The following is a 21,949-nucleotide window of genomic DNA, read 5'->3' as shown; positions in this document are numbered from 1 at the left end:
CACAGCTGACCTGCACCCAGACAGGCAGAGGCTGGGCCCTGCCTTTCAGCTTTCCCCGGCTCTGCTCACCTCGGGCCCCCTGGGGCACCATGTTTTCATCTCATTTTCCAAGACAGGCAGCAGGGGTTGAGAGGAGGAACAGGAGATACCCTAGGGGCCTGGGTCCAAAAGTGGCCGCAGCTGGGGTGTGGGATTTGGCTGGGGGACGGAGCGGGGCGGGGCTTCGCCCTGACATTGCCTGCCTCCCATGTCCCCCCAGGGCTGGGGTCCCTCGGGACTATAACCCTCTAGAGACAGCTTCTCCAGGCCAGAAGCTGGGGAGGCCCTCTGTACTCCCGCCTGCCCTTGGAAAAGTTATGTCTGACTTTGTAGAACCCTTGATCAGCAAAGAGAATCCTCCCCCAGCTCAGTGGATGGTACCACCATCTACCCAGCTATTTTAGCCCCAAACCTGGCATCGCTCTCTTTTCTGTTCCCCCACATCCATCCCTCCTTACCAGCTCCAAATTAGCTGGAATCTGACCTCATTTCATATTACACTGCGGTCTGTCTCTAACGGTTCTTCCTGCTTCTCCCTCGGCAATCCGACAATCCATTCCCCACATAGCCACAGAACAATCTTTTAAAAATGTAAATAGGATCAAGGCTAGCCCTTGCATAAAACCCTCCAACAACTTCCCATCCACGCTCCGATTAAACCCAGTGGCGAAAGTCCCCCTCGGGCCGGGCTGGCCCCGCCCCCAGCCGCCATAGGCCCCGCCCCTCCCGACGAGACCCCGCCCCCCGCGGCCAGTCCAGTGCGCACGCGCGGCGACCTGACCCGGAAGAGGTCGTCTTCAGAGCCCACGTGTTCGAGGAGCATGGCGGAGATGGAGAGTCAGGACGTCGCTGAGCCCATGGCCCCCGGGGAGGCGAGCAAGAGCGGCGCCCGGCCCGCCGACCGTGAGGGCCTGCTGAAGCACAGCCGCGAGTTCCTGGACTTCTTCTGGGACATTGCGAAGCCTCAGCAGGAGACGCGGCTGGAGGCCACGGAGAAGCTGCTGGAGTACCTGCGCGCGAGGCCCCAGGTACGGTGGCGGGGCCCGGGGCAGGGGGCTGCGTGCCTGCGGCGGAGAAGCGGCGGCGGCGGGAGCTGGGCCCGGGTGCCCTGGTGAGCGCGCCCTGAGGGGCGGGGGTGGGCCCGCGCGGGACGGCTCCACACTGGCGGATGCGCTTGGGTCCGCAGGGAGCCGAGATGAAGTACGCCCTGAAGCGCCTCATCACTGGGCTCGGGGTCGGGCGAGAGACCGCCCGGCCCTGCTACAGTCTGGCCCTGGCACAGGTGAGGCGGTGGCTCCTGGAAGGGCCCAGCCGTGCTGGTCGGAGGCCGAGGGGTGAGGAGGGCAGTGGTCTGAGCGGGAGCTGGGGGCGGGCCGGGCGCGGGGGGCTGATGTCCTCACGTGGAGGTGGAAAGTGCCTCAGCAAGGCCCGCGTACAGAGAAGCCGGTCAGGTGGAGGAGGAGGATGGTAAGTGGGTTGGCCAGCCCCCCCGGGTGCGTCTGCTGGGCATAGTCAGCTCTGGGCTGGGTTCTGACCTGGGCAAGGCTCAGGGCTCTTTTCAGCTGCTTGTAGGCCACCCCTTGAGGAACGTGGGCAATAGGCGGGTGGGGGGCAGGTGCGAGGGATAAAGTTCCAGTCTTTTAGGAGGGTCGTGGGGGAGCTCAGAGCAGGCTGTGCAGACAGACTGGGAGTCTCAGGCATTCTAGGCGCCAGAGGAGGTACTTCCTGAGCCCGGGGTGGTCATGAGGCAGAGAGGCAAGATTCTGGTTCATCTGAGCAGCGGTGCTCCACACGAGCACTCTTTTGTGGGGGGGGGGGGGTGCGGCAAGCAGTCTCAGAGGCAGCCTTGGGGTGGGGGCCGGGGCCCAGGTCCTCTGGGCAGAAGTTGAAGGGAGTCGGAGAAGGCTGAGGTCTGTTGGGTGGGGCTGGACATCCCCCTGACCCCTGTCGCGACCCCCCTCTGCCGCCAGCTGTTACAGTCTTTTGAAGACATCCCCTTGTGCAGCATTTTGCAGCAGATACAAGAGAAGCACGACCTGCAGAAGGTCAAGAAGGTGAGAGTTAGCGGCTTTAGGGGGATCTCAGCCCCTGGGTGGGGACACTGGGCCCTGCTCACTCGCACCTGACATTCTTTTCCAGGCAACGATGAGACCTGCTCTGTTTGCAAACCTGTTTGGGGTGCTCGCCCTCTTTCAGTCAGGCAGGCTGGTGAAGGTAGGAGATTTGGCGGGGGACTGCACTGGCTGGGGAGTGACGGGGTTGGGGCGACAGCGGCACGCCCTCCTCATGCCCTGTCCCCTCTGTGGGCGCCAGGACTCAGAGGCGCTGATGAAGTCAGTGAAGCTGCTGCAGACCCTGGCCCAGCACCACAACCACCTGCAGGAGCAGCCCCAGAAGGCCCTGGTGGACATCCTGGCGGAGGTACGGGCTTCACGGCTGCGGGGCCTAGGGTAGCGCTCCCTGGTACCCGAGCACAGAGAGGAAGCATCAGAACGCCCCCGAACAGCATCGGCCTGCAGAATCGTGAGAGCGTGCAACTTGACGTTGATTGGGATCTGAATTAAAGAGCGAAACGGGAGCGAGCGTAGTTTAGTGACGTGTGTTAGCGAACCTAACGTGTTTAACGTGTTGTTTGAGCACGCCATCAGTGCAGAAGGTTGCAGAGTTATCTTACGTTCTCCATCGAGTTTCCGGAATCCAGCATGTAGGTTATACTTAATACGCGTCTCGACTTAGGTCAGCCCGTTCTAAGAGCCCAGGGGCTGCCGTGTTGGGACGGTGCGGTTCTAGAACAGTCCCCGGCACGTGGCAAGTACATTAAACGTGCTTGCCATATTTGTTTTGGATAGAGCTGGCCCCCCAGGTCTCTGCTGCCCTGCCTGGGACATGGAGGCGGGCTAGTCCCTGGAACTCTTTGCTCCCGAGGACAAGACAAAGACTGGCATAGCCCTGGCCCCAGAGCTAGGAGGACCAGGCTTCAAATCTCAGCTGTCTACTCAGGGCACCTTGTATAACAAATGAGCTAATCCGGAAAAAAACAAGGAACAATTAAGAGGATTCTCAATTAGCGTCAGCTGGGTAGTTAAAAACCCAGCGTCCGGGGATTGGGGGTTTGAGCTTTTAAACACCTGGTACTGGTGCTGATGCCTCGTGGTGGGTCGTGGCTGCGCCGCCTCAGACTGGCACTGTGTCGGGGCCTCACGGGAGCCTGGCAGGTGGAAGGGGGAGGGCAAAGGATGCTGGGAGGGGGCCCCTCCCCCAATCCGCACCTCCCGTGCCCAGGTCCCAGAGGCCACGCTGCAGGAGATCCTGCCGAAAGTCCTCAGAGCCGACCTGAATTCAGTGCTCGGCTCCCCCGAGCACCTAGAGCTCTTCCTCCTGGCCCGGCAGAAGGTGCCCCGCAAGCTGGAGGAGCTGGTGGGACCAGTCAGCCTGTTCTCGGATGAGAACGTCCCCAGGTACGGGGAGGGGGGGTGGCGGGCAGGCAGGGCGGGGGGCTGCCCCTGGCCCCGCCCAGGTTGGTGGTGTGGATGGGGTGCTCCTGCCGTCTGAGTCCCCTCACCCCGTCCCCAGACTGGTGAGCGTGCTGAAGATGGCCGCCGCCTCTGTGAAGAAGGAGCGGAAGCTGCCGGCTGTTGCTCTGGACCTGCTCCGCCTGGCGCTGCAGGAGGGCAAGTTCCCGCGGTTCTGGAAGGACGTGGTGGAGCAGGGGCTGCTGAAGAAGCAGTCCTGGCCAGCCAGGTGCGCGTGGTGCCCGTCCTCGCCCCCTCCCCTGCTTGTTGGCGGGGCGGGCTCGGGGCCCCACGTCCGCCAGGGCGGCTGGACTCTGACAGGCTCCGCCGTGCACCCCGCAGCTACCTGTGTTTCCGCCTGCTGGGCGCAGCCCTGCCCCTGCTGTCCGCAGAGCAGCTGCCCCTGGTGATGCGGGGGGACCTGATCCGGCATTTTGGGGAGCACATGGTCACTGCTAAGGTGGGTATCCCCCCCCCCCCCCCGGCAGCCCAGCACTGTCAGCAGGGGCGGGGCACCGGGGTTCCTGGTGGGGAAGAGGGGCAGGCCGCCTCTGGGATCAGCCGGCTTCTGGTTTGCTGCAACATCCGGGGGTCTTCCTGCCTCAGTGGTCTCGCTTGGGAACTGGGGTTCTCTTCCCTCTGGGTGATGGGAGCTACCTGAGTTCCCCCAGGCCTCCCCCTCTGATTGGAGTTTGGGCAGGGTCAGTTGTTCGGTCCTCAGGCCCCTCGGCAGAGGCACGTGCAGCCCTCAACCCCCCAGCCCTCCCCCACCCCAGCTGGGGAGAGCCCTTGTCCCCACTGGTGTGCCCCACACTAGGCCCAAGCAGTGGACGGGAGAAGCAGGTGCCGATTAGGAGTTCGGGGTCAGGAGCCAGGGCTTGTCTGCTGGCCGAGAGCAGAGGAGCCGTGTCCCCCTCGGCCGCTGTGAGGACAGTAGGGGGAAAGCCCATGGAGGTTACCGCGCCAGGTGCCCAGGAGGTGCTGCTGTGATGCAGTCCTCCCCTCCGGACCGCCAGCTTCATGCTTCTATGGGGGCGGGCCCAACTCCAGAGCGGGGGGCGGCCCATGTCCCAGTGCAGACGGTTGTCCTGAATGTGACGCGAATGTGTTGTGCACCCACGAGGGAAGTGCTCAGTTTTGAGCCCCACAGTGACAGCTAGGAGCTGGAGAGCTGGGTGTGGACCCAGGTCAGGTTGGTGGCCCAGCCTGGACTCTGCTACACCCTTGGTCCAGCCTGGACAACAGCCCGTCCTGGTGCAGTGAGAAGGGGGAAGGAGGGGCCTCCGGGGCCGGGGCCCTCCGACGGGGCCTGGCTGTGTGCGGGGAGGAGGCGTGCCGGGCCTCAGGCGCGCCTGTTGGACAAGAGCCGTGGGACCCTCCTGGCGGGTGACCCCAGTGCTGGGCCTGACTCTTGCAGCTCCCAAACCAGTTCAGGTTTGCTCCGGAGATGAACGAATACGTGGGCGCCTTCCTGGAAGGCTGCCGTGCCGACCCCGAGCGGCAGTTGGCGGTGGTGGTGGCCTTCACCTCTGTCACCAACCAGGGCCTTCCTGTCCTGCCTACCTTCTGGAGGGCTGTGCGGTTCCTGAGTCCCCCCGCCCTCAAGGGCTACGTGGCCTGGCTACGGACCATGTTTCTCCAGCCCGATCTGGACTCCTTGGTGGACTTTAGCACCAGCAACCAGAAGAAAGCCCAGGATGCTTCGCTGCACGTGTGAGTGGGCCCGCTGAGCCCAGAGCTTGGGCCCGTGGCCCGGGTGGGGGCGGGGAAGAAAGGGCTGCAGCCAAGCCATGGCTCCCAAGGAAGGCCTCTGTTTCCCCTTGTTTTCCCGTGCCGGGGGGCGGGGGGGGGAGATGTTGGTCTGTCTGCGGGGAGGGGCAGAGGAGGACCGTTGTGCTGTCTCTGAGTGGCTCCCTACCTGGCTCTCCCCCACCAGGCCCGAGCGCGCTGTGTCCCGGCTGCGGAAGTGGCTCATTCTGCGCCTGGTCAGCATCGTGGACACCTTGCACGTGGAGAAGGAGGAGGATGTGATTGAGGAGGTGGCCAGGTGTGAGCAGGCTCTGTCCCCAGCTCCCTGGAGGGGGACCAAGAATATGGTCTTCCTGGAGCCAGAAGGCTCGGGTCAGGTCGTCGGGTGGAGGCCGGCCATTCTCGCCCCTTAGGCAGAGGGGGTTTGGGGAACATCCTTGAGAGGCCCCATGAGGAGGGGACCCCGGGAGTGTGGAGCTGGGGGGGCCACAGGCGTCGGCGATGTCAGGGAAGCCCCCCGCGCTGGCCTCGTCTGCCGCCTCACGCAGCCCTTGTTTGCAGAGCCCGTGCCGTGACTTGGTGGGACGCAGCCGCGGGTCCGCCTCCGTTCCAAGGGCCAGATCCTGCTTCTGTTCCCAGTTCGGGCCCGGTTATGTTCAGCGGGAGGTCCAGACTTGGGAGACGTTCTCTCTGCCACCAGGCCTTGGGTGGTGCCCTCGTGGGAGGGGGCCGCTGAGACCTGTGCTCCCCCCACCCCCACAGGTTTTGCTTCTTCCACTCGTTCTTCGAAGCGAAGAAGCCCACGTCCCAGATCCCAGAGACCGAGCAGCGGTTCTCCTTTCCTCTGGAGAGTCGGACGCGGGAGGTGGTCGGCAGCGCCTTCTTCAGGTGGGCAGCTGTGGAGAGGGCAGGGCGGGCAGGTGGCCCCGAGAGCCCTCGGCCCGGCTGGTGACCCCGGCCCCTGCGCTCCCCCAGCCTGCTGCAGACCCTCAGCACCCAGTGCAGGCAGGCGCCCGAGCAGACCCAGGACAGCCAGCCCTGGACCTACCGCCTCGTCCGGTTTGCAGACTCGCTGTTGAACCACAGCCGGAACGTGGCCGCCCTGACGCCCTTCACGGCGCAGCAGCGCCAGGCCTGGGACCGGTGAGGGGGTGGGGTTTCCCGGGGGGGCCGATGGGATGCCCTGGGGTCCGGAGGGCAGCAGCCTGAGAGCGTGCCCGGCTCCCCCCAGGATGCTGCAGAGTGTGCGGGAACTGGAGGCCACCTCCTCGGGGGCCGGGGCCAAGGCCAAGGCCGCCGCCTTCCAGCACCTGCTTCTCCTGGTGGGCATCTACCTCTTCAAGGTATGGCACTTGGGGTCTGGGGCACCACAGCTTTCCTCCCGACGGGGCTGGGGGCGGGGGTGGGGGTTGCTCTGGGTGGACCACAGCCCGAGAAGAGTCGCTCCGTGCACCTCATGGCCAGTTGTGTCCTGAGCTCTCCGTGCGGCGTCTCTGATCTGTGACCCGCCCCCGCCCCGCCGACTGGTGGGGCGAGTAGCGCTCAGGCCACACACACAGCTGTTGGCGGGGGTTCAGATACCAGGTCTGACCGCACGGCCCCCCCAGGCCCCCCAGCATTGCCTCACTGAGCAGAGGTGGTGGGCGTGGAGGGGAAAGTGCCTCCTTCCCGGGAGGGCCCGACTCTGGGCAGGCCTGTCCCCAGAGGTGCTGCTGTCCTCTCTGATGCCCGAGGACAAGGTCCCGCCTGCGCTCCTGCAGCCTCTCCCGCGGGAATCCAGGGCGGCCGGTGGGGTTAGCATGTGTTCCTGTCGCCGCCCAGCCCGCGGTCGTGTGCCGCATCGCTGTGTCCCCACGTTGGTTCTCGTACGCCAGACCGAGGTGTCTCTAGACCCGGTGTTGTCTCCCTTTCTGTGCCGGCAGCTCGTGACCCTCCTGCTTCCTCTGGTTTCTCAGGAGCTTTTTCTTCCCAGGCCACGGGGTGGGGTCGGGGTTCCTGCCTCTGGCTGCTGGGCTGTGGTGGTGGTTTCTGCTTCCGGGCTGCAGACGCTCTGAGCGTGGCCCGTAGGCGAGTTGTGTGTGTGCGTGGTGGCAGCAGGGGCCCCCCCTCCCCCGCTGGTTACGGGACACGCTAGACGCCTGCCCAACCCCAGGGCTGCTTAGCTGGACGAGGAGTGAGGTGCATAAAGGGCCGGGTGTTGGGCTCTCGTCTGCCTTTCTGGTACCACAGTCACACTCATCAGCTCGGGCCCCCCCAACTCATTGGGCAGTGGCTGCAGTCCAGGCTTAGCCGGGCAGGTGGGGTTAAATTCAGGTTAATGAATTTGGGTACTTTGTAACAGTGTGGAGGTAGGCGCGGGAGGAAAACCTAGCCTTGGGGATCCAGCTGGGACAGGTTTGTGGCGACCCTGAGCTGGCTGACCTCGTCAGACTCCATGGCTTCATGTGGCTCCCGGGGTCCCGGTGAGGGACTGGCTGAGGCAGGCTGGGGGGCCCATCTGACACCAACTGCTCCCGCTTGACCAGCCCCTCCCCTGGCTCAACAAGGCCTGGAACGGGCCCGGTTGCTGATTCTGCCCTCGCCCTGCCACAGTCCCCCACAGAGAGCTGTGACCTCCTGGGTGACATCCAGACGTGCATCAAGAAGAGCCTGGGGGAGAAGACCCGCAGGACCCGCTCCAAGGCCACCAGTGGGTCACTGTCCTCGGGGCAGGGGGCGGGGCATGAACGGGGCGGGGCCGGCCCAGGCTCAGCCTGTCCCGTCTGCAGACCCCCAGGAGCCGCCGTGGGTGGAGGTGCTGGTGGAGATCCTGCTGGCCCTCCTGGCCCAGCCCAGCCACCTGATGCGCCAGGTGGCTCGCAGTGTGTTCAGCCACATCTGTTCCCACCTGACCCCACGAGCCCTGCAGCTAATCTTGGATGTAAGTTGGGGCCTCTGGGCAAATGGGTCCCGGGATGGGGCCTTGCCAGCATCAGGCTGCATCCCAGCTGCCCTTCTGTCCCGTCGGTGTCACTGTAATGTGTTGAGACAGCTGCTGCACGAGGCCGTTCCCTGGGGTGCACCGAGAGCCCCTGGGTGTGGGTGTTGGGCGCGTGGCCTTCTCTCTCAGGCCCCGTTTTCCTCCCTGAAATAGGGACCTTCTGGCCCAGACCGCACAGGGTGTGGATGGAGGTCTGGGGAGGGTAAAGGCCGTGCGATGGGGCGGCTGTCTGGGAATCCCTGCAGGTGCTGAACCCCGAGAAGAATGCGGACGAGGACAGCGTGGTGGTCACGGACGGCTCAGAGGAGCAGCTGGAGGGCGCAGAGGTGCGTGCCAGCGTGGGGCCGGGTGGGGCGGGCGGATGTGTAGACGCACGTGGGAGACCGGAGGTACAGCACGGTGGCCCCCGCAGGACAGGAGCTCCGACAGCGAGGACGACAGGGCCTCGGCCGGCGAAGAGGACAGTGGCGAGGACAGTGACGACGACAGTGAGGAGGAGGACCGCGATGCGGACGTGGACCAGGGCTTCCGGGAGCAGCTGATGGCGGTGCTGCGGGCGGGAAAGGCGCTGGTGAGCGGCGGGGCGGGGAGGAGGGGGGGGGGCCCTGCGTCCGTACCCAGAGGCCAGCCGCTCACGGGCGTCGTGCGTCAGGGCGCGGTGGACGGTGAGGACGACGACGACGACGGTGACGAGCTGGGGGACGAGGCCATGATGGCCCTGGACCAGAACCTGGCCAGCCTCTTCGCCGAGCAGAAGCTGCGCATCCAGGCCCGGAAGGACGAGAAGGATAAGCTGCGGAAGGAGAAGGTTCTCCGGCGAGACTTCCAGATCCGGGTGAGCCCCAGAGCCTCCGGCGTCGCGTGGCCCGCCCTCCCCGCGACGTCCCCGCGCCCGCTGAGCCCGCCCCGTCCTGGCCGCAGGTCCTGGACCTGATCGAGGTGCTGGTGACCAAGCAGCCGGAGAGCCCGCTGGTCCTGGAGCTGCTCGAGCCCCTGCTGGACGTCATTCGGCGCAGCATGCGCACCAGCAGCACCAAGCAGGAGCAGGATCTCCTGCACAAGACAGCCCGCATCTTCACGTGAGCGCTGGCCCTCCCGCTCGGCTGTCCCGCGTCCCTCCTGGCGCCCGCTCTTTGCCAGAACCGTGGTTCCGGGGACCGCTCCCTGCCCTCGGGGTCCCCACGTCGAGGAATCAGACCGATGGTCCAGCAGCGACACCCCGGGGCTGTGGCAGGGGGCGGGTGGGAGAGCGGAGCACGGAGTGGTGGGGCCCAGGGGCCCCTCTTGAGGTTCCAGGGGACCCTTGCTGGGAAAGGGGTCCTCAGGCCTGGAGGCCCCAGGCAGGGCAGGGAAGGTGGTCTCTCGACAGGAGCTGGTCACACACAGGTGGAGGAAGGCCTGGTGGCCCGGAGCCCATCAGTGTTGGGGGTCCACGGAGCTGTTCTCGTCAGCAGGAGCTCCCGGGGAGATAGTTTGCGTTTAGGAAGGGACGACGAGTGGGTGGGTCGTCCCAGAGCAGGGGGCCCAGCGAGAGAGACGACACAGGTGGGGGGTGCAGACCTGCCTTCCGGAGCAGAGACGCGGCCTAGCTTAGACGCGAGATGCCGAGCTTAGGTCACAGAGGAATGGGGGAGAGCGGGACAGACAGTGCCCCAGGTGACGCTTCCTGGCTGTCCCTGCCACCTGTCTGGGCAGCGCTGAGCTGGTTGAGTGACCTACTTCTCTTCCCCCGAGGACAGCGACCCTCACGTTAGAAAGGGCTCGGGGGCCACTGTCCCACGGGGGAGGGGGGCAGATGGGAGACGTGGACCGGGTTTCCCGTGGTGCAGCCTTGTCCCTGGGGGCTGGTTTCTCTGGCTCGTGCTCGGCAAATGCAGGTGGCCCTGGGCCGCCCCCTGCAGCTTTGGTCGCGTCCCTGTTCTCGGCAGGGAGGGTGGCGGAGGTGTGGTGACCGGCTCTCCCCCCACGGCCCCACAGACACCACCTGTGCCGCTCCCGGCACTACTGCCACGACGTGGGACGCCTCGTGGGGACCCTGTACGCCCAGGTGGAGCGGCTGGTGCAGCAGGCCGGCCGCCAGGCCGACGCCGCCGTGTCCCTCTACTATTTCAACGCAGCCCTGTACCTGCTCCGCGTCCTGAAGGGCAACGCTGCCGGCAAGCCTGTGTGCAAGGCCCCCAAGAAGGAGAAGGCCGGCTCCCAGCCCAAGGGCCCCGAGGTGAGTGGGCCCCGCCCCGGAAGTCACAGCCCACGGCGCACCCGGGCAGCCGGCCAGGGCCGCCTGCCTGTTTCACGGATGGGGAGCGGAGGCCACGACTCCGGGGACCCAGCTCTCAGCCTTCCGAAGGCGGTCCGGGCTCTGCCCCGCGTCACACGGGCTCTCTCTCTCGGGTGGCCCAGGCTGCCGGCGGCTTGGATTTGAGCCTTGTGACCCCGATCTACTCATCGGCGCTGACCTCCTTCCTGACCAGGCGCAACAGTCCGCTCACCGTCACTATGTTCCTCAGTCTCTTTTCCCGGCACCCGGTGAGTATAGGGGCCGGCCCGCCCCCCGGGGCCCCTGCTCAGCCCAGGCCCCACCTCACCGGCCTGTCACTTCCTCCATAGGTGCTGTGTAAGAGCCTGCTGCCCGTCGTGATCCAGCACGTGACGGGCCCAGCGCGGCCCCGCCATCAGGTAGGGACTTCCCAGGTCCCGGCCCCAGGCCTGATTTACCCCCCATGACTCACCATTGGCTGGGTGTTTGTGAGGCCCAGGACGTGCCCGGGCTAGGGCAGGCCCACCCCTGCCCCTTTGACCTGGTCAGCCCCTGCCCTGCCGTGTGCACAGGGTCACGGGGAAAGGGGAGGCTTTGCTCCCACCACGGCCACATCCCGTGGCCTGAACCCTCGGGCTCCTCCACACACACACTCTGACCTTTGCGGCCGAGGCCTCTAGCTGTCCCCGGGCCTGGATGGGTGGGACAGGGGCTTGTGAGCCCGGAGGAAGATGGCCCTGAGCGAGTGAGAGGGCCGGGTGCTGTCCCAGCTGCCCCCTCTGTGCCACAGGGGCTGTCTCTGCTCCTGGTGGGGGCCGGGCCCAGGTGGCTGCTGAGGCCAGGGCTGCAGGGCCGGGCGGGTGGGACCCGCAGCAGTGGCTTCTCACGCTCGGAGCCTGCACGCTGAAGCCCCCGTGACTGCACCCCCCTAGGCCCAGGCCTGCCTGCTGCTCCAGAAGGCCCTCCCCGCACGGGAGCTGCGGGTGTGCTTTGATGACCCTGAGTGGGAGCAGCTGGTCAGCCAGATCCTGGCGAAGGTCACGGAGGTGAGAGCCGCTGGGGGGCGGGGGGGGGTGTTGCTGCCCATATTCCCGTCCAGGGTGATTTTCTGGGGCCCTGAGCCTCGGGGGGAGGGGTCGGGCTGCCCTGCCCCCAACCCCGAGACCTCCCCTCCTCCCTCGGGGTCCAGCATCCAGTGGGCGGTCCTGCAGAGCGGCTCAGCTGGCCGTCTCTCCCCCTAGAACCTGCGGACGCTGGGTGAGGCGCAGACCAAGTCGGAGCATCAGAAGGAACTGTCGTCTTTGGGGCTGCTCAACACCCTCTTCAGGACCATTCACCAGGAGGTGGGGGCGGGGAGCATGGGCAGGGTCGGGGTGAGCCGAGCTCACGGGAGGACGGGAGGGTCCTGGCCAGCACGTTTCTGGGCCTGGGGAGGGGTGGGCCTGCGAGTGAGGCGCTGACGGGCCGCCAGGAGCTGGGGGTGAGTGGTTCCCCAAGTCCAGCCCTGGGGGGGGGTGGGGTCCAGGAGTCCTTAGCAAGGATGCTGGTCAGAGCCCACAGGCAGGGCAAGCTGGCAGGGCGTCTCGGGGAGCAGACTCCTGGGCCAAGGCTGTGCAGACCACAGGTGCACCCGGGGGGGCAGTGGGTTACAAAATTAATCCATTCGCTGCGTGGCAGGGAGGGCACGGGGGGGCTCTGGGCAGAGAGAGGCCTGAGGGGGGTCGAGGAAGGGGTGGGGCCTTCTGGCTGCGGGAGGGGGCTCTCCTTCCCTCCCAGGTGACGGAGGCCTGATGCACAGGCAGGAGGGGTGGCGGGACTGGGGACCCAGAGCCAGGCAGAGGCCCTGCCTCCCGTCACCTTTGCGGCCACCCTTTTCCCTGTCCCCGCAGAAGCTGACCGTGGACTTGACCGCCGTCCTGGGCGTGCTGCAGAGCAAGCAGCTGAGTCTGCAGCAGAGGGAGTGTGCGGCCGGGTCCAGCCGCCTCTACGACCTCTACTGGCAGGCCATGAAGGCGCTGGGAGTCCAGTACGTGCTGGGAGGGGGGTGGGGGGGGGTCCCTCCTGGGCCGTGTGCCTCAGGGTGGTCCTGGCAGGCCACGAGGGCCCTCACAGTCCAGTGGGGGCCTGCGGGACCCTCGTAGTGTGCGTTATCCCGGGGGGAGCTTTTGGGCAGCTTTTGTCCCTCCGTTCCTCAGGGGTGGGTTCCCTTCTCTCATTTTGCTCCCTTGCAGGCGCCCCAAGTCAGCGAAGAAGGAGGCCAAGGAAGTCCCCAGCGTCCCGCAGAACCCCGTCGGCACGAAGAGGAAGAAGAAAGGGTTCTTGCCAGAAACAAAGAAGCGCAAGAAGGCTAAGTCAGAGGGTCCCGCGCAAGAGGAGGGTGCCAGGCCTGCAGCCGCTGGTGAGCAGCAGCCCCCCAGCACAGGCAAGAAGAGGAGGAACAGGAGGAAGGCCACGGTGCCCGCCCAGGCGAAGCAGAGGCCGGCCCCGGACCCCGCCGCCGCCGCCGCCATCACAGGCCCCGGCACCCCCGCCAAGACCCCAAAGCTGAAGAAAAAGCGGAAGCTGTCCCAGGTGAACGGGGCCGCTCCCGTGTCCCCCGTGGAGCCTGCTGGCAAGAAGCAGCCTCAGAAGGATCTGCCCGAAAAGGGGGTCTCCGGCAAGTCCCCCCAGTCGGCGCTGCCGCGGAAAAAGGCCAGGTTGTCTTTGGCCAGCAGGAGCCCCAGCGTCCTCCAGAGCGGGGCCAAGAGGAAGAAGGCGCAGCTCAGGAAGGCCCGAAAGCCCTGAGCGCGGGCCCCGCCCCAGAGACCCCAGTGTTTCCACCGTGATCTTCACAAACGAGCCGGAGGGAGCGCGTGGTGCCCCGCGTCCCCCGCCCCCGGGCTGCTCTGCTGGGGGAGCCAGCGGGCCGTGATTTAAATAGGTTTATTCCTTCATTTACAAGAGGAATATATTTGGTTTTTCTTTTAAGACTCTGAGATTCACAATCAGCAGCTCTAAAAAATAAAGGAGGAGTTTGGCTTCCGGAAGGAAGAGGAGGCGAACTTGGACCTGGTTCTTGTACAACAAGAAAACATCGCTGGGGCCCCGGTTGAGGCTGGGGTGGGAGGCGGCCAGGCTGGTCTTTGGGGGTCCCACCCCCTCGCAGGTACCCCAGAGCTGGGTGAGGAGCAGCTGCCTGCTAGCTTGCACACACTGAAGCCACGCCGGCGGGAACTGCGGGGCAAAGCGTCGCCTAGGCTGGCTCTTGGGGGTCTCCTACCCGCCACCTTGATTCCAGCCAGTGTGCGGGGAGCGTGTGTGGAGCGGGGGCAGGGGTGTGCAAGTGCACGTGGCGGGGGGGGGGGGGTGCGGGGGGAGTGGAGGTGCCCTGGGCACCGTGGGCACAGGGTGTGCGGTCGGGTCCCCGCCCGGGTGGCCCTCACCTAGGAGACCGCCAGGCCGAGCACCAGCCCCGGCAGCAGGGACCAGTGTCCTCCGGAGGGTCGTGCCCAGTGCCCAGCAGCACCCCCGAGGTCAGAGCCTGAAGCTCCGCCCCGAGGCCTGGGCCGCCCCTTCTCTGTGCAGCCCAGGGTCTCCAAAGCTGCCACGTGGGAAAGTCCAGCCGCCCAGGACCATGTAAGGTGGTGACGCCCCAGGCTCTCCCCACACACGCGCTGGGGGCTGTGTCCTCCCTGGGCCCCAGCGGCTGGGAGTCTGTCCGTCCGTGCGGCTCCCCCACACGCAGCCTTCCACGTCAGTTGAGGACGCGGCCTCTTGGTGCCACGGCCACTCGGCAGGCCCGCGCCAGAGAGGGTGGGTGCCCAGCCTCGGGTCACACAGAAAGCTTCGCGTCAGCCCGGCAGGGCCGGGATGCCCCGGGACGCCTCCCAGGTAGGGCGACGGCACGGTCTGTTCGCCATCCTGGGGGCACCTAGAGAGAGAAGCCAGGTCACGGGCGGGGCTCCCTGCCGTCTGAAGAAAGGGGCCTTTCTCAGGGCTCTGGGGGCAGCAGGGGACATGGGGGCGGTGACCCTGGATCCTGCACTGCTGGGAAGCGTGGCCCCTGGAGGCCAAGCCCAGGGTGAGGTCAAATTCGGAGTCGCCCGGCGCTGGGAGGGTAGAGCGGGGGCTTTCTGCCAGTCCTGGCCTGGACCCCCGCCCCCCGGACCCACCGGTCAATTCGGGCAACAGTTCTAGAGAAGCGGGCCAAGCCCAGGGTCAGTGGAACGTGCCCAGGGAAGGAGGTGCCTTTGGAGAAGAGAAGCTGTTCCTGCTTCCAGAACATTCTCCAGGGCCCTGCAAGGTGCTCCCTGACCCCGCCCCACCCCCCAGGGGCCCCTCCACCCGGCTGCACTCACGGCCTCAGACTTTGACGGGTGCGGGTGGCATCACCAGCTGGTTCACCCTGGGGGAGAGACGGGCGGGGGTCAAGGTGGCGGATCAGCTGCGGCCGGGCCCGGGCACTGCTCTGGCGCATCGCATCTCGGGGGCCGGCTGGCCGGACGTGCCGGGCAGGGACCTCGTCAGCCCCAGGGGAAGGTGGGAGAGCCCAGGGGTGGGGAGAGAAGAGGCAGGAGTGAAGAGGAAAAGAGAGAGAAGTCAGAAAACTGGAGGCGGACCTGTGGGCAACCCCCCCCCCACTCCCCCCGGCAGCCCACCCGGCCCACTCACTGCTGCTCGGCCTTGGCGCGGTCGCCCAGGAAGAAGAGGGCCGTGGCCAGGAAGAACATGCCGCCCAGGACCACCACGAAGGGGCAGAGCATGAGGGCGTAGCCCAGGCTCAGGAACTCCCAGAGCGGGGAGTCCTTGGTGCTCTGGCGGATCAGGTCGGAGATCTGTGAGGGCGGGGACGCGTCAGGGGGCGCCTCCCGAAGCCGTCCCCCACCCGGCCTCGCCCCTACTCACATAGCCGATGAGGTAGGGGCTCCCGGCGTCCCCCAGCAGGTGCGACGTGAAGCTCTGCAGGGCCACAGCCGTGGCCCGTCTCGTGGGGATGACCACGTACTGTGCGAGAGGCAGCAGGTCAGAGGCCACGTCCCCCGGGCCACCGCATCCCCCTGCCCCCGCCCCACGCCGGAGGACAGGCCGCTCGAGGTTCTGCACGGGGCTTGTGCTGGGTGCCGTGGTCCTGGGAAACTGAGGCCCTCAGGGTCTCACAGGTGACACACGGGCCGCGGCAGCGCCGGGACCAGAACCCTGGCCTTGGCTTCACGTGCCCGTGAGCTGAAGGCCACACGGGTTTCTCCCCAGGAAGACCCAGCAAGGCCCAGGCTGGCAGGGGAGGGGGTGAAGCTGGTCTGCCTGGACCGGCCTCCACTCCCACCCACTGGTGCCCCCAGCTCCCCAGGCCAGAGCCCAGTTCCAAGTATGCAGAGCCCCCCTGTCCCCGCAGCGGCCACGCCCTCGGGGACCCTTGTAACAGGGCTGGGGGAAGGGCAGCTGCATCCGATGGGATCGCGTGGCCCCGTTTCCAGCACTGATTAGTCATGTGGCTGTGACACTTAATAAAATGGGACGTGATTTCCCTGGGACCCAAACCCTGCCTGCAGCTGGGGCCGCCCCTGGGGGGCGGAGGCAAGCACAGGGGTCCTGCCCAGCACCAACGGCTTCACCTCCCCCCTGCCACCTGCCTGGCTCCACGCTGGGCCACGGGGCTGAGTCAGACCCCCCCTCCCCCGCGCCCCGTGTCCCCCGGCCCACCGATGGAGGTGGAACAGGGCAGGCTTCCTGGAGACCTGGCAGGGCCCCCGGCACCAGGCAGACTCTGATCTCTCCGGCTGTCCCATATAGTGGCCCCAACCCCCATGTGACCCCCAGGAGGTCTGCCCTGGTGGCTCCTGGACCCTCCCCACTGTAGACCCCGCGTGCCCTTCTCCCACCCCTCCTGGCCCTGGCTGGGAGGATCCCTGGGAACAGGAGCAGCGGTCACCCTACCCCCAAACCGCCACCCCTCAGAGACAGCAAGTTAGCGGGGCCGCACCCCCTCCCGGTTTCTCCAGGGACACAGCCCCCGCCACTGCTCAGACGGCCCTTTGTGCCCGGCTGGCTGGTCTGGAACCCATTGTTGGCCCTGTGAAGACGGCCTCTGTCCACCCGGCCCAGCCACCGGCCCTCGGGCAGGCGCGCCTGGGACCCAAGCTGGGCTGGGAGGGCAGGGCCTGTGGAGCTCAGGCCGGGGGAGGGGGCTAGCCTGGCACTGCCGGCCTCCCGGCCACGCTGAGCCTGCACAAGTCCCCCTCCCCGCCAGTCCCACGCCCGTCCCTCCCGCTGGCCCAGCCCCCGGTTTCAGCCCCGAAGCCTGATCCCTTCCCTGCCTCCAGGCCCACCTTCCCCGCCGGCCTGGCTTCCTGCCCACCCCCCCACCAGCCCTTCTGGCCTCCCGTCCCTTCACCGCCCTCTCCAGCTGCCCCTGGAGACAAGAGGCCCGGGTTGTCACGAGGGAACTCTGCCTGCCTCACCATGAGGATGTCCGCGGTGATGGCCCAGTTAGAGAACAGCAGCGTCTCCCCAACAAAGATGCAGACCTGCCCAGGAGAGACCGGGCAGCCGTCAGGGCCCCACCCCCACCCCCAGTAGCCCCACGCTGCCCCCAGACCTGCCCAGGAGAGACCGGGCAGCCGTCAGGGCCCCACCCCCACCCCCACCCCCAGCAGCCCCACGCTGTCCCCAGACCCGCCCAGGAGAGACCGGGGCAGCTGTCAGGGTCCCCCCCCCCAACCCCCAGCAGCCCCACGCTGCCCCCAGACCTGCCCAGGAGAGACCGGGCAGCCGTCAGGGCCGCCCACCCCCAGCAGCCTCACGCTGCTCCCTGCACCCTGACAGCAGGGAGCCCCCCCCCCAAGCCCCCACACCCCCCTCGGGGCCCCGCATCTCTCAGCAGGAGGAATTCCTCAGGCTCAGAGCAGTTGACAGGGTCCAGGAGGACCCCAAGGCGTGCCGGTGGCCTGGACAGGCCCTGGAGGGAGCAGGCCCGCTCGCCCCACGACCCGCGCACCCCCGTCACACTCACGTAGGCACCCACGATGCTGCTCTTGGCAGCCACGAAGATGAGGCAGACAAAGATGGCGGAGCCCAGCATGCCCACGGCACACACCAGGGGGTCGGCCCGCTGGGTCCGCAGGCGGCACCATCGCGTGGCTCCCGCCCCCGTGACGACACCCAGGAAGCCAGTGAAGCAGGTGATGGCCCCGAAGATGAGGCTGTGGGGACAGAGGGCAGGAGCCGTGGGGTTGGCCGGGGGCAGGGCTGGGGGGGGCGGAGGGGGCGGCGCTGGGCACGGCCACCCCCCGCCCGGCCCTACCTGTCCTTGGCCCCGCACGGCGGGCTGCTGCACGCGTCTGTCGTCTTCTGCACGACCTGAGCTCGGTGCAGATACAGCGGGATCCACATGCCCAGGGCCCCTGTGGCGAAGGACACGGCCGACGTGGCCAGGGAGGAGAAGACGTAGCTGCGGCTGGGGAGAGGCCGGGACGTCACGCGGAGCCGGGCCCCCAGCAGCCCTCCCCGCTCCCCCTCGGGCTCGGGCTGCAGGGATAAGCATCAGGGGCCCCAGTGAGCACCGGGAGCAGCAGGGAGCGGGGGGGCCGTGTGGCGCGGGGGGGCCGTGTGGCAGGGGGGGGCCCCGCCCCTCCCCCCCACCCCCCCAACCCCCCCCCCCCGGCAGCGCTTACTTGCGGATCAGGGCCTTCATGTCTCGGAGCCACGAGGTCCGCACCTTGAGCTGCCCCCCGAGCTGGTCAGCGTGGCCTCTCTTGGTGGCCGGGACCAGGATCAGGATGAGTGTTGCTGTGATCATGCCCACGATGGGGGACACCTGGTAGGGCAGGAGTAGGTCAGGCAGGTGGGGCCCCAGGGCCCAGGGGGGGCTGTCACTGTTTCGCCAGGAGCAAGCCCCCAGGAGGGCCAGGGTGGGAGGGGGTGGACGGACACGTGGAAAGACAGCCTGACAGACTCTGGAATCGAGGCTGGGGCCTGGGGGCCGGGGCTCTGGCTGCCATGAAGCCCCAGCTGAGGGATCGGGTGGGTCTGCCCCGTGGGGAACAGAGCCGCCACGGGCCCCGGGCCCTTCCGGGTGGAGGAGGACACGCTGGCAGCCCGCATTCCAAGACACCAGCCCCTCCGGCAGCTGGAGCCCAGGGAGGCCCGTCCCCACCCCCGCGAGCCCAGGGCGGAGGGAGTTCCTCTCCATGCGCCCCGTCAAGAAATTCCACGGAGGCTGCTTCCTTCCTGCTTTTGAGGAAAAAACACTTTGTCTTAAGCTTCCGTTGCTCTGCGAGCCTGGGGATCTCTGTTTCCTCCGATTGCACTGTCCTGGGGCCTTGGCAGACTTGCCTGAATCCTCCCTCGGGACAGCAAGGGGCTCCGGACCCCCGGGGGGCCCCCACACAGAGGTCTCCTCTCAGCCCCGCCCTCACACAGCGCCAGGCTCGAGCGGGATGCGCCTTCGCGGACCTGGAACTTCCTGACACGTGGGAGAGTCCCTTGTCCCGTCCTGGGGCCCTGAGGCCGCAGGGCCACTGGGTCTGGCCCCCCAGCTCCCCGTGCGCACGGATCCACGGACCCCAGGCTGGGGTGTCCTTACCCGCAAGGCCCAGCGCCAGTCTCCAGCCGCCTGCTTCACGCTGGAGCCCGTGATGTAGCCCAGGCCGCTGCAGACGAGACAGCGCGGGGGACGGTGTGCTCACCAGCCCGGGGGCAGCCGGCCGCCCACCCCACCCCACCTGCTGGCCGCCACCGCGCGTCCGGGTCGCAGAGCGCCAACTCCGGGGACGGGGGTACCGGGGCGCGCGCGCGCGGGGACCCTCACCTGCCCAGCGGGATGGCAAAGTAGAAGACGGACAGCATGAGCGTGCGCGTGTTCTTGGTGAAGAGGTCGCCGATGATGGTGGGCGCGATGGTGGAGTAGCTGGCCTCGCCGATGCCCACCAGCCCCCGCGACAGGACCAGCAGCCAGAAGTGCTACAGCCAGAAGAATGGAGGCCGCTGGCTCCTCAGCCTGACCCTCCCGGGTCCCCACGCTGGCCCGGGAGCCGGCCCATGGGATGGAGCCCAACGCCGTCTCAGCAGCGAGGACGCCCAGGCCCCTGGGCCCCTCCACACAAGCCCGGCACGGGGTTGGCACTGGTCTTCTGCAGGTTGACGGCTGTAAGTGCGGCCCGCGCGGACACCTCCTCCGGGGGCCCTGGCCCCACCTTGGGAGCTTCAAGTCACCCCACTCACGTCCCACCCCGGGCAGGGCAGCTGGGCTGGCCCTGGCAGCACTGAGGACCCTGCGTGCACGAGGAGTGGGCAGTGCCCCCCCCCCCACCCCCGCCACACATCAAAGCGGGAAGCCCAGCTGAGCCAGGAAGGGTGGGGCCGTGCCAGCTGCCAGGGTCCTCCCCCTTTGATGTGGACCCGGGCCCTCCGGCCCCCCAGCTGCCCAGGGCCTGAGAACCCAGCCAGGCCATCTTTCCCCGGCCCCACCCTGACCACCCATCCGGCCGGCCAACGCCGCCGCCCGCAGGCTACCCTGCTCAGTCTCCCGCTTCCCTCCCTCCATCTGCCCGTCTCCGTCCGGGCCGGCCCTCTCTGCATCGTCGACTGCCCGTCCAGCCCCGCGCCTCTCCTCCGCTTCTGTGTCCCCCGCCTGCTCGCCTCGGTCCCTCTCTCTGGGGGTCACCTGCCCGCGTTGCTGTTGGGTCGTCCTGTATCGGTTTCCATTAGCCTTTTACACATCACGTGTACCGATCCTTTGTTTAATGTGACGCCTCCAGCCACCGATGGCCTCTGGACTGCACACCTCGCTCAGGTCCCATCCCCAAATGACAAAAATACCCTCTAACACGCTGTTTGCGAGACGCTGGAGGCGAGAGGTCCTCCTCGGCAGGAGAGCAGGTGGATAGGACGTCCTGTGGGTCCCCGGGCCTCCCCAGGAACCCCCTCCTTGTGCGCGTGTCATGCTTCCTCCCTCCCTGTTCCCGCACACGCACGTGCCCCCGCACGCTTTCCAAACAGGGACGTAAAGGGGACGGTTCCGTGCCTCCTGCCCCGCACCTCGCCTCTGCCCTCAGTCACGCGTTGTGGAAGCGGGCCCATCGACGCCGGCTGATAAAGACCCGTTCACGCCTCTCCTGCCACGAAGACACCCCGTCTTTCCGCGCGTGCACCACACGGTCCCGCGGTGCTCCGAGCCCGTCACAGACGCCCGTGTGCGCGTGTGCCGCTCCGCGTGCACGAGCCGGGGTTTCTCTCTCGGGTGCACACCTCGAAGTGAGAGGCCGGGCCGCGGGCCGCGCGCCCGTGGCATCTGCAGGATCCCGCCGCCCTGCTCTCCGCAGAGGCCCCGCCAATTTGCACCGCCAGCAGCAGCTTCAGTAACACTTGGTGTCCTCACCTCCCTAATTACTGCCCATCTGATGGGTGTGAAGTGTTATCTCGTTGTCGTTTCAATTTGCATTTCCCTGCTGACTTCAGACCGACACCGGGCACCGGCTCCTCCTGGGACGGCCGGTCCTCGTCCTCCGCCCACTTTCCTACGGGCTTGTCCGGCTTTTTCTGGCCGATTTCTAGCTCCCGGTTTTTAGACTTTGCTTTTTCCCTTGTTTTCGCCCGTCTGGAACTTATTTTGAAGCAGGGTTTAGCTTTCATCCAGGTGCACGGTCAATCCTCCACAAGCCCCCCGGGGCACGCCTGTCACCCCCACGGAAGGGACCGTCTCACCGTCGGCCTGCTGCTTTGGCTAAGCGGCCACCCCGTGATGACCAACGGGGCAGGCCACCTCCACGGCCACTTTTCACAATGTTCCTGGACGTTTTCTCTGCCAAGTGAACTTCAGGATCCCACTGCCGAGGCTCGCCAGCGCCCCTCCCCCCCGCCCCGCCCTGCGGGGCCCGGACCGGGGCGGCCCTGAGTCTACAGACTAACTGGGGCGATCCGTCTCTCCACCTCCGCCGGCCCGCCCTCCCTCCCACTCCCCGGCACCGGCGTCGCGGTCCCCAAAAGCTTCTGGTCTGGGCCCCATTTTCGACCGTGGCTGTCAGACTCTACTGACACTCTGGCCCGACCCTCCTCCGCGAAGCCACGTTATACCCGCAAACCTGCCTGTTCCTTCCGCCCCTGCCTCCGGCCTCTTCTGGGCCAGCGTCAACCTCCGGAGGAAGCCCAGACCCTGAAGGGCTCCACCACCTGGCTCCTGCCTTCCTTTCCAGCCAAAACACTCTGCTCCGTTGTGGACCCACCGACACGCCCACCGTCAGTGCCTCTGTGGGCTTGCTCCCCCTGCCATCCTGTCCACCAAAGGCCTCATCACCCTATTCCACCTGCCTAGCTCAAATGCCGCCTCCTCCAGGAAGTTCTCCCTGACCCCATGGATTTCAAGAGACTGCTCTCTCTTCGGTCAGGGCTCTCGGCACTTTGCACATCTCAAAGGCTGTGAACGGGGGGCGCCTGTCA

The 21,949-nt window shown here is 67.1% G+C and overlaps 2 protein-coding genes across 6 annotated transcripts in view; one reads left to right on the top strand and one right to left on the bottom strand.

The window, feature by feature from the left end:
- Nucleotides 1–828: 828 nt before the first annotated feature.
- MYBBP1A (MYB binding protein 1a) lies at nt 829–13,578 on the top strand. The gene is made up of 26 exons (XM_045487275.1): nt 829–1,067; nt 1,226–1,321; nt 2,010–2,093; nt 2,179–2,253; nt 2,353–2,460; nt 3,322–3,497; nt 3,613–3,780; nt 3,894–4,011; nt 4,969–5,264; nt 5,488–5,598; nt 6,063–6,188; nt 6,276–6,443; nt 6,532–6,643; nt 7,893–7,989; nt 8,069–8,220; nt 8,526–8,606; nt 8,693–8,851; nt 8,933–9,115; nt 9,202–9,359; nt 10,258–10,498; nt 10,672–10,806; nt 10,888–10,956; nt 11,470–11,583; nt 11,779–11,880; nt 12,427–12,563; nt 12,769–13,578. The coding sequence occupies exons 1-26, from the start codon at nt 861–863 to the stop codon at nt 13,319–13,321; spliced, it is 4,026 nt and encodes a 1,341-aa protein (XP_045343231.1). The 5' UTR covers nt 829–860; the 3' UTR covers nt 13,322–13,578.
- The window catches only part of SPNS2 (sphingolipid transporter 2), a 29,616-nt gene continuing 21,112 nt past the window's right edge, over nt 13,446–21,949 (bottom strand). For 2 of the 5 annotated variants that reach the window (XM_045487279.1, XM_045487278.1), the window contains 10 exons: nt 19,323–19,474; nt 19,098–19,164; nt 18,187–18,329; nt 17,817–17,969; nt 17,526–17,715; nt 16,975–17,040; nt 15,422–15,520; nt 15,188–15,351; nt 14,875–15,066; nt 13,446–14,447 (listed from right to left, as the gene is read on the bottom strand). In XM_045487279.1, the coding sequence (XP_045343235.1) occupies nt 14,051–14,447; nt 14,875–15,066; nt 15,188–15,351; nt 15,422–15,520; nt 16,975–17,040; nt 17,526–17,715; nt 17,817–17,969; nt 18,187–18,329; nt 19,098–19,164; nt 19,323–19,474 (1,623 nt within the window). In that variant the 3' untranslated portion in view covers nt 13,446–14,050. The remainder of the gene's footprint in view (nt 14,448–14,874; nt 15,067–15,187; nt 15,352–15,421; nt 15,521–16,974; nt 17,041–17,525; nt 17,716–17,816; nt 17,970–18,186; nt 18,330–19,097; nt 19,165–19,322; nt 19,475–21,949) is intronic. The other 3 variants (XM_045487276.1, XM_045487280.1, XR_006714645.1) reach the window with 3 other exon arrangements.

Source organism: Leopardus geoffroyi, chromosome E1, assembly GCF_018350155.1.
Source record: "Leopardus geoffroyi isolate Oge1 chromosome E1, O.geoffroyi_Oge1_pat1.0, whole genome shotgun sequence".
NCBI classification, from domain to species: domain Eukaryota; kingdom Metazoa; phylum Chordata; class Mammalia; order Carnivora; family Felidae; genus Leopardus; species Leopardus geoffroyi.
This window is presented reverse-complemented; position numbering and strand designations above follow the sequence as displayed.